Here is a 10052-nt window from a genome sequence, read left to right on the forward strand (position 1 = left end):
CTGGTTTCTTTATTAATATTTATGGTGTTACTTTATCAAACATCGTGGTGAAATCCAAATCTTCATATCTGATATTATAGATGTGGTGGAATCTTTATCAGCTGTGATTGAAGGTTTTGAGTGTTTCTAAATCTCTAATTGTGGTGGTATCTTTATAATTTGGGGTTTAGATTCTTTATCATTTGTGTTCTTATTTCAGAGTTTTATACTCTGTTTTGGGTTGTTGCTGTTACTAATTGGGAATTTTGTGTTCAGATCTGTTGGGTGAAGAAAGCTTGTTCTAAAATGCGTTTTTAAAGGTGGAAATTACGCATCAAAAAGAACGGGTTTAAAGGTTGGTTTGCGGAGAAAAGTGAAGGTTTTGATATGGCGAAATGGGCGGTTTCAAATCTTTGAAATGTTGAGATATTCGATAGATTTCGGTTTTTGAGGATATCCATTTTCTTGGAAAGATGATACTCTATTTTTGTAGAAGAGTTACTTTAGATTGTGTTTATTTTAGCGAAGACTTTTTTGTATTAACTTGGCTTAGCTACGTTTTTTCTGTCCTCCTAGGTCACAATCTTCATTTTCTTCGGGGATTTATGCTTTTCTATTGGAGACTTTGCTCTTTTTTTTATTGGAGACTTTGCTCATTTATTTTGCAGGCATATCATATCTTCATAACTTTGTCTATTTTTTCATTTGCCCATGTATATATTATATATATATATATATATATATATATATATATATATATATATATATATATATATATATATATATATATATATATATATATAGAGAGGTGTTTTTCATCGAAAATTGGTTTTGTGACCTATCAAAAACAGTCTGGTGTTTTGAATTTTCAACAAGTGTTTAGAAATAAACTTGGTTGATCTATCTATTTGAATTTCTAGGTTTCGAAAATGAGAGAGGAATGAAGGTGAATGGGTAACGTATTTGATAGTGAATTTGGGGTAGTGAATTTCTGATTCATCAACTCTTTAGGATGAGTTGGTCGGTTTAAATGTTTGGAGTGAAAACAGAAACGGAGGTTTATGTCTTCACTATTTAGAAAGATTTAGGCAGGAGTATCACATCTACACCACGTACGACGCTTATTAACCATTGGCTTCGAAATGTATGTCAAGGGCAAGTTCTAACTCTAAATGCTAACATCGGCATTTTCAACGGAAAAGATAGTGAAGCATTAAAAATGAATGCTTATTGAGACTTTATTTTGGGGTGCCTCACAACAATTATATTGAGTTGATAATGCCTAACCATGTAATGCTCTTTTAGAGAATCGGTTCATCTTTAATAAGATTATTACCCTCATTTACCTTAATTTTGGAAGAAACGCTTGATTTTCGAAAGTACTTCTCGAGAAAGCATCTTATAGGGAAAATTTTTTAAAAATTTACAGTAAGGACAGAGAATCTAGATTGTAGGTATACTTGAAAAGCTTGTTGATTTTTTCAATTAAGAATATTTTCTGAGCATACCATAGCTAATTACAGTGTACAACACCACTATCTCACACTTACAGAAACATTGTTCCTAATGTCCTTTCTTAGATTTTAGAGATCTAAAAACCCACACTTGGAGTTAGAATGTGTCTAAGCTCAAATTGGATTGGAATTTCACACTTCGTGATAAGCTTGATAGAGTATAATTTAAGAAAATAAAAATATAAGAGCAAAACATTTTTTTTTTTTTTTTTTTTTTTGAATTTCTGTGAAGTTGGAGTGAGTAAATAAATAAACACATTTACACACACTGTGTGTGTATGTAAATTTTCGAACTACATTCACCAGCTTGCAAGAATCGGTGTCTCTCTCTCTCTCACCATAAATGCAATTTCATCCTCTCTAAACACACAGCATTTACTCTCCCCTCTCATCTCTTCATTTCTCCCACCTGTTCCTTTTCTCTCCCTTTCTCACCCTTCATTCTTCTTTAATTCTACTCACAGGAAAGATTCATCTTGCTTCAATTCAATGGAAAAACCAGCCTGAAAACCACTCTTTCACTCTCTTTAAACTGCTTTCAACACATCTTTGAATTGGTCTAAATTATTACCAGTAAGTACGTAGCCCTTCTTTTTGTATACATCACCATAAAAGTTATATTTATACACTAATGAATACTAAATTTTGATGATTTATTCTTCAAGATTTCTTGAACAAGTTAAAGTTACATTCTTTTCAAGGTTTCTTGATCAAGTTTTTTCATTTGATTGAAATAAAAAGAAGTTTTTAGTATTTATTTTGATTATACAAATCACAAAGTCAAGAAAAGTTGTAAAGATTTATTTTTTCAAGTTGAGTCTATTGATGAGATTTTTACATACCTAAAAAAAACCACTATCAAATTCCGAAAAAAATAAAAACTCCTTCTAGAGAGGGAAAGGTTCATATTATTATGCTAGGGTTTCTGAAAGTGTATATATCTTTCTGAATATATATATTATATGTATATATATATTATATGATTATATGATGTTTGATTTCTTGTGTTGTTATAGATCAAAATCAATATTTGTAGATTTGATTTGATTTTTCTTAAAAGTGGAAAGTTTATTTATGATCCGGTATGTGTTTATCTTATTTATCCTCATTATTTTCACACTATAGAAAGAAACAAATCTTGCAAAAGAGAAAGAAATAAACACATTCATGCTAATTAAGATTCAAAAACTCAACTCTTTTGCTCTTTGAATATTATAAAAAAGTCCTAATATAAAAATTAGTGTCCAAGATCAGTTTAATTTCCAACAAAATTCTAATATTTGACTACAGCAGTTTTGTAATCTTTATGATTTGCATTTTATTTTCCTTTTTATGATTTATGATTATGATTATTTATGAATATCAAGCGGTGACCCATAATCTTTTGTATATTTTTCCTTTCTAACCACTAACCATAAAGTTTTGCACATAATATTGGAGAAAAAAAGTATAAATATTAATAAATAAATAAATAAATAAGAATGAACAAAATTATTAACCTTACATGCTTTAAGTTGACTTTTGTTTTCAAAGAAGATAGAGATTTGTTGACCTCTAATAAATACATTGTGCAAATATCGATAATCCAACCTCATTTCATGTGTTTTCTTTTTCTAATTAAATTTATTTACTGTCTTATCTATTTTTTAATATTTAAAAAGTATTTGGATACAAAAATCTTCTACATAAATCAATATCAATATCAATATCGTGCCATAACTATATCCAAAAAATATTATAACAAATATATCAAATAATTCAAAGACAAATTTGTTCTCTCTTTGATTTACATATAAATTTATCATTTGAATTGAATTTGACTGTTAGTTGTCTCTTTTAATGCTAATTAAATAAACTTAAGATTGTATATATATTCCATTGATTATATGTAGCTTAATTGATTTATACCCAGTATCTCATAATGTGTTATTTCTATTTATTTTTGTAAATCTCATATTTATTCTCATATTTATTTATATCTTTCATTCAAATAATCAAAGTCAAACCGTAACAACCCGATTTAAATACTTTTCGGTTACTTTTTGTTTTAATCAGTTGTGAATATTCAGTTATGAAATGCTCTAAAACTAAATAGTTTGTTTAGAGTCTTTCATTCATATTGTATTGTACTAGGTTAAAGTCAAACTACAAATTAATTATGTAATACTATTATGTTTCTCCGATGATTATAGCGCTCGTATGTTCTTAATTTATTATAAGAATAATATAATATTAATTAATTCACTTATATTCTAGCATTCATACTATTTTTATTGCTTCAACTTGTGAATACTTATATATATCTATTGCAACACCTAATATTTGTTCAGGAGTGTAAAGAAATACAGAAGATGTTTCAATCTAACATGTTTGAGAGTCATCATCACCATCATCTTCTAGATATGAGCCACAAAACATCCGAAAATGAGCTCGATATGCTTAGAGATGATGATTTTGAGAGCAAATCCGGCACCGATATCATGGATGCTCCATCTGGTGATGATCAAGATCCTAATCAACGTCCCAACAAGAAGAAACGTTATCATCGTCACACTCAACATCAAATTCAAGAACTCGAGTCGTAAGTTTGTTAGATCAAATCAATCAATCATTTTATAGTAGTATTGTAACAAAATAATAATAACTTCATTCATTTACAATTTTGGATGGATGATGTTTAGGTTTTTCAAAGAATGCCCACATCCAGATGATAAACAAAGGAAGGAACTTGGAAGAAGATTAACTTTAGAGCCTTTGCAAGTCAAGTTTTGGTTCCAAAACAAAAGAACTCAAATGAAGGTATTTTATCTTATGTTAAATTAAGGAATTATATTAATGCGCCAAATGCTAATAATAAACCTTGAGAAATGAGGCTTACAATTCGGCTACATGTAGAGGCCAGTTTAATACCATTACATTACATTACATTCATGTTTAGATTCGGGTCGCTTTTGCTCATGATCAATCATTGCCTTATTTTGAATGAGTCAACTCAATCGTGGTGTTCAACTACTTATACCACTTTGATCTGTAATAAGAAGATAGGATTCAAGTTGGCTTTATTACCTTGAAGCATATTAAAAAGAAGATAGGAATTAAGATAGCTTTATTACCTTGATTGATGCTATTTAAAGTTGTGCCTTTTGTTATTTAATTTTAGGCCCAACATGAACGCCATGAGAACTCACAACTGAGGAATGAGAACGAAAAGCTACGAATGGAGAACATACGATATAAAGAAGCTCTGGCCAACGCCACCTGTCCCAACTGTGGTGGTCCTGCAGCCATTGGAGAAATGTCATTCGACGAACAACACCTCAGAATTGAAAATGCTCGCCTACGTGAAGAAGTAATCAAATCAATCAACTTTTTGAATCATAATCGGCCATTCTTATAAATTGTCTACAAATTGCTTCTATTGTTTAACCAGATAAAAATAAGAAGTTTAGAACAAATTTTGAAATTAAGTATATCTTCTTGTGAATTATTCAACAGATTGATAGGATATCTGGAATTGCTGCAAAATATGTCGGCAAACCGTTATTAACATATCCAAATATGTCACATAACGGACCACAACGCTCACTTGACCTACCGATTGCTAGTTTTGGCTCACAACCTTCAATGATAGATGACATGTTTGGAACCAGCAACCTTATGCGGTCAGGTTCAGGTCCTAATGAGGCAGACAAGCCAGTTATAATTGAACTAGCGGTGGCAGCCATGGAAGAACTGGTTAGGATGGCTCAGTCTGGTGAGCCTTTGTGGGTTCAAAACCCTGATGGTTCATCTGAGACCTTGAATGAAGATGAGTACTCGCAAACGTTTCCTAGAGGCATTGGACCAAAACAATTGGGATTGAGATCAGAAGCATCAAGGGACTCTGCTGTTGTCATAATGAATCATATTAGTATAGTTGAGATTCTAATGGATGTGGTATGAGAAACAAACTTTTTTTTTTGTGTGCGCTTAAATATTGATTGTTTGAAATTGAGTTGATTAGATTATAAACGTCAACTCGGTCAATAATTTTGCAGAATCAATGGTCAAATGTGTTTTCTGGAATTGTTTCGAGAGCAATGACTCTAGAAGTGCTGTCAACCGGAGTGGCTGGAAACTACAATGGGGCTCTGCAAGTGGTATGAGAAAAAATTTCATGCCCATAAGTGTATAAATATTTAAAAATAGATTTCGTTTTCAAAAAAATGTACTTTAAAGACCGAAAAAAGTTATTCTTTGATATAGTGTGAAATCTGAACCTCTTCATGATATAAGCAAAAGGTTCAAAAATGAGTTTAAAAATATTTGAGGATAGCCTAGTGGTTAGGGTCTTAACATCCTCACAAGAGGTTTCGGCTCAAACCTCACTAACGACATTCATTGTTTAGATTAAAGTGTTAGCTATTATTTTTCATATCGTGATTGTGATTTGTAAGATTAAGAACTAGCTAGTTTGTATATACATATTCACTCTTTAGAGTGTATGTAAATATAATCTCAAGAAGAATGTAGAATGTATCTAAATAATCTCATTAATTGTATCAAACAGTAGTAGTGTGCTGCAACTTGGGCATATAGTTAACTAGGATTGTACGGTACAGATGACAGCAGAGTATCAGGTTCCTTCTCCACTTGTCCCAACCCGAGAGTACTACTTCGTTAGGTACTGTAAACAACTTGCTGATGGGTCATGGGCCATTGTGGATGTATCGTTGGACAACTTACATCCTACTATGATGTCAAGATCTCGAAGAAGGCCATCAGGTTGTTTAATTCAGGAGCTTCCTAATGGATACTCGAAGGTAGTTCAGTTTCTAGAATTTATTGATCAATTCACAATAATATAATTTAATTAGAATGTTTTGTCATGGTCATTATCTAATTTGTAGTTGTATATAAAAATTTCAAGAGTCTATATTAACTTACAAAGCGTTTTCTAGGTAACATGGGTTGAACATGTTGAAATTGATGATAGAGCAGTTCATGATATATATCAGTTACTAGTTAACTCTGGTTTGGGATTTGGAGCAAGACGATGGGTAGCAACGCTGGAAAGACAATGTGAACGGCTTGCAAGTGCTATGGCTAACAATATTCCGGCTAACGATGTTGGAGGTAATATTCTTATTAATTAGAGGTGACAAAATGGGTGGGTTGGGAGAGTAGGGTAGAAACGGGTCGAGCCTGAAAATGGGCGAATCAGTTGAGTCGACCCGAAAAATCTTACGTATGTACAAAAAAATTAAATATCTAGTTAATTAAGACATTTTATTAACTTGCTGCAAGTATTTTTGTTTGATCCATGATTGTGACACCAAGTAACCATATTAATTTGGACAGTGATAACAAGTCTAGAGGGTAGAAAGAGTATGTTGAAGCTATCGGAGAGAATGGTTTTGAGTTTTTGTAGCGGTGTTGGGGCTTCAACAACTCATACATGGACGACGTTATCGGGCAGTGGCGCAGACGATGTTCGTGTCATGACTAGAAAGAGCGTTGATGATCCAGGCAGACCTCCTGGTATCGTTCTAAGTGCTGCTACATCGTTTTGGATCCCTGTTCCACCAAAACGTGTTTTTGATTTTCTTCGCGATGAAAACTCAAGAAGCGAGGTAATATTTATTTTTATTTAGTTTACAAAACTTAATTAAGTTTATTTTATTTGTTGCTAATACTCTGGTGTTGCCTTATACAAAGTGGGATATACTTTCGAATGGTGGACTAGTTCAAGAAATGGCACATATTGCTAACGGACGTGATCCAGGAAACTGCGTCTCACTTCTACGTGTCAATGTAAGATTTTTTAAAAATAAAATGTAAATTTTAAGGGTGGTGATATATCCATCGATCTTTTTTGATACATCCACCAGGAAATGCATTAACATGTTGTACTGTACAACATGTACTTCACATTTATGGTGGATGTATAAAAAATATAGTGGATATATATCAATTGTGAAATTTTAGTTTGTATCATATTATGTACATGACTTTTGATGCTATGTATATATTCGGTATTCTAGAGCACGAATTCGAGCCAAGGAAATATGCTGATACTTCAGGAGAGTTCAAATGACTCGACGGGTTCATATGTTATCTATGCTCCGGTAGATATTGCAGCGATGAACTTGGTGTTAGGTGGTGGTGATCCCGACTATGTTGCGTTATTACCGTCTGGTTTTGCTATACTTCCTGATGGAGCAGGAAAACATCAAGGAGGAGGTGTTGTTGATGCTGGCGGATCTTTACTAACCGTTGCGTTTCAGATTCTGGTTGATTCAGTTCCCACAGCGAAATTATCACTTGGCTCAGTTGCAACTGTTAATAGTCTTATTAAGTGCACCGTTGAAAGGATTAAAGCAGCGGTTGCTCCTGAAAATCCATAACCATGTTGTCGTCGTTTTATATGGTACGACACTATAACTATTATCATTAAGCATTAGTTAAGGTGGGATTTTATTCATATTTAACACATTGTTGGATCTAGTTTCTGTTTTGTAGGATGAATCCATTGGACAAGATGAAGGAGGATAAGGTAGCTATCGAGGTGATGTTTACTCGTATTATTTGAATGTAATGGAAGAAGTCAAGAACGAACCTACAACAAATCTTTAGCGTATGGTGTCAACGATGATCAAGAATGCAATGTTCACCTTTTGTCGAAGGTTATAATAGGTTCGGGTATTGACTTTGCCTAGTTTTGTATTGAAGATTTTCGAGTAAACTAAAACCTTATCGAGTGAACTTAAGTTAAACTCTTGAAAACTTTCTTCAAATCTATGAATTTTGGTGTAGGGGATTTTAATTGTATGTGTTTTTAATTTGAAGTTTAGTGTTAGAATGGTGATCTTGTGGAAACTTGCTCCTAACAAATACTTATCGTTCCTTTCATCTCATTCAATTCCCATTTGATAATTAATGATCATTCCAAGCGTATCTCATGTCACTTCATCTGTATCAAAAAAGGTTGCTTTTAATTTATGAACTTAAAAATCATAAAGCAAATGCATTTTAAAGGCACATCTTCAATCTTCAATATAAAATAAAATTTAATTTGTTAAATTATTAGTAGTTAAAGTAGGAAAGTGGATTGTTACCTTGGATTTTAGGTTCACTACTTTCACCGGAAATTGTTGAATAACCCTGGAAGTTAGCCAATACTTTGATGTTCAAGTGTGTTGAAAGTTACTAAAATGTTAATGTTACAAGATTAAACACGAGACTTACAAACTAATTAAGTACGTACTATTAAGTTAAAATTTAATAACTAGGGGTGGTAGTAATATATCCACCGGTCTTTCTGATAGATCAACCAAATTTGTAAATTATCCTTAAATGTACATCACAATGTCCTATCTCATATTAACTAATGTATATATTTAATTTTATTTTTGATGGATTAATAAAAGTGATAGTATATCATCACCTAGCTAATATAATTAACATATGTCAAAATCCTATAGATGAAAATTATGTTTCAAAGACCAAATTAAGTAACCCCATAAATGCCATGATATACATGCAACCCAAATCATATCTAAACTAGTCAAATGTGTTAGGCTGGTTGAATGGCTTAACCAGACAATTATTGCATCCAAAAATGGACTTTCATCGGTCTCTATCGAATCTAAATATTAATGCTCATTACTCTCTACAAGTCTTACTCTCTACAAGTCTACAATCAATAGTAGATCTCATAAGTAAATGAAAGAGCATGCTAGAAAGTAGAAACCCACAATTGTTACAAAGGAAACTCTTTAATTATGGATTACATACAAAGATGTAAAAATGGCTAATCTAGCCTTACTCGACCCGAATCAAATTAATCAGTCAAATCATGGATTAATGAAAGTATGGAACTGGACTTTTTATAAATTTATAATTGTAAATATTAAATTTCAAATTATATTTGTAATGTACAGAAGAGATCATGAACATAAACTTTAAACTATAAATATAAACTTTGACGTAATAATTCTCTAATAGCTCAATCGTTCTACTCCAAAATTCTAATTTTACACATACTAAATTTGTTTTTTGAAAGGTAACTAAATTTGATTTTGACCAAATAGACGTAAACCGATTGAAGAGGGATTTTGAAAAAGTTTTTTTAACAAATGCTTGTATTTTGAAAACATATTTAAGAGGGATTTTTGGAAGGTAACTAAATTCGATTTTGAAAACATATTTTGGAAGAGTACTTTCAAAATATTTGTCATATATACGGAGTATCTTCTTTTGATGAAATTTTATGTTAAAAAAAAATAAAAAATGTTATAATTCAGTAGGCTTATAACTACCTTTAGTGGTTTGGTTCGTGTCTATAGACTACTTAAAATAAGAGAGAGTAAAGAATGGTAATATATGAAAATATATTCTATTTGAGTTACATGATTACATTTGATGGGGTATTTATAATACAATAATTTACTGTGCTGTTAGGTATAATAATAATACACCCGTGATCAAATTTGTCAGCCACTTTTTTTTTGTCATTATCACAACACTCCCCCTTGGATGACAAATTGTATTAAAGAGCAACTTAGTACTGCCTCGTTA

General features: G+C 31.7%; 1 protein-coding gene across 3 annotated transcripts; it reads left to right on the top strand.

Moving 5' to 3' along the window:
* Positions 1-1901: 1901 nt before the first annotated feature.
* Positions 1902-8332, top strand: LOC139843498 (homeobox-leucine zipper protein MERISTEM L1-like). 3 transcript variants are annotated; one of them, XM_071833594.1, is made up of 12 exons: positions 1902-2066; positions 3824-4074; positions 4175-4292; positions 4654-4842; positions 4989-5429; positions 5531-5632; positions 6095-6295; positions 6434-6608; positions 6834-7105; positions 7191-7286; positions 7517-7902; positions 7981-8332. In XM_071833594.1, exons 2-11 carry the CDS (start codon positions 3845-3847, stop codon positions 7877-7879), a joined length of 2187 nt encoding a protein of 728 aa, XP_071689695.1. In that variant the 5' UTR covers positions 1902-2066; positions 3824-3844; the 3' UTR covers positions 7880-7902; positions 7981-8332. The 3 variants fall into 3 exon arrangements, with proteins under 3 accessions (XP_071689695.1, XP_071689697.1, XP_071689696.1); XM_071833596.1 differs by having other exon boundaries at positions 7995-8332; XM_071833595.1 differs by having other exon boundaries at positions 2053-2070.
* The last annotated feature ends 1720 nt before the right edge of the window (positions 8333-10052 follow it).

Source organism: Rutidosis leptorrhynchoides, chromosome 4 (genome assembly GCF_046630445.1).
Source record: "Rutidosis leptorrhynchoides isolate AG116_Rl617_1_P2 chromosome 4, CSIRO_AGI_Rlap_v1, whole genome shotgun sequence".
Lineage (NCBI taxonomy): Eukaryota > Viridiplantae > Streptophyta > Magnoliopsida > Asterales > Asteraceae > Rutidosis > Rutidosis leptorrhynchoides.

Excerpts from the sequence above, each read along its gene's own strand:
- LOC139843498 (XM_071833594.1), top strand. The coding sequence starts at position 3,845 with ATGTTTCAATCTAACATGTTTGAGAGTCATCATCACCATCATCTTCTA. Across the intron at positions 4,293-4,653 it reads ACAAAAGAACTCAAATGAAG|GCCCAACATGAACGCCATGA; the intron begins GTATTTTATCTT and ends ATTTAATTTTAG. Across the intron at positions 4,843-4,988 it reads ATGCTCGCCTACGTGAAGAA|ATTGATAGGATATCTGGAAT; the intron begins GTAATCAAATCA and ends ATTATTCAACAG.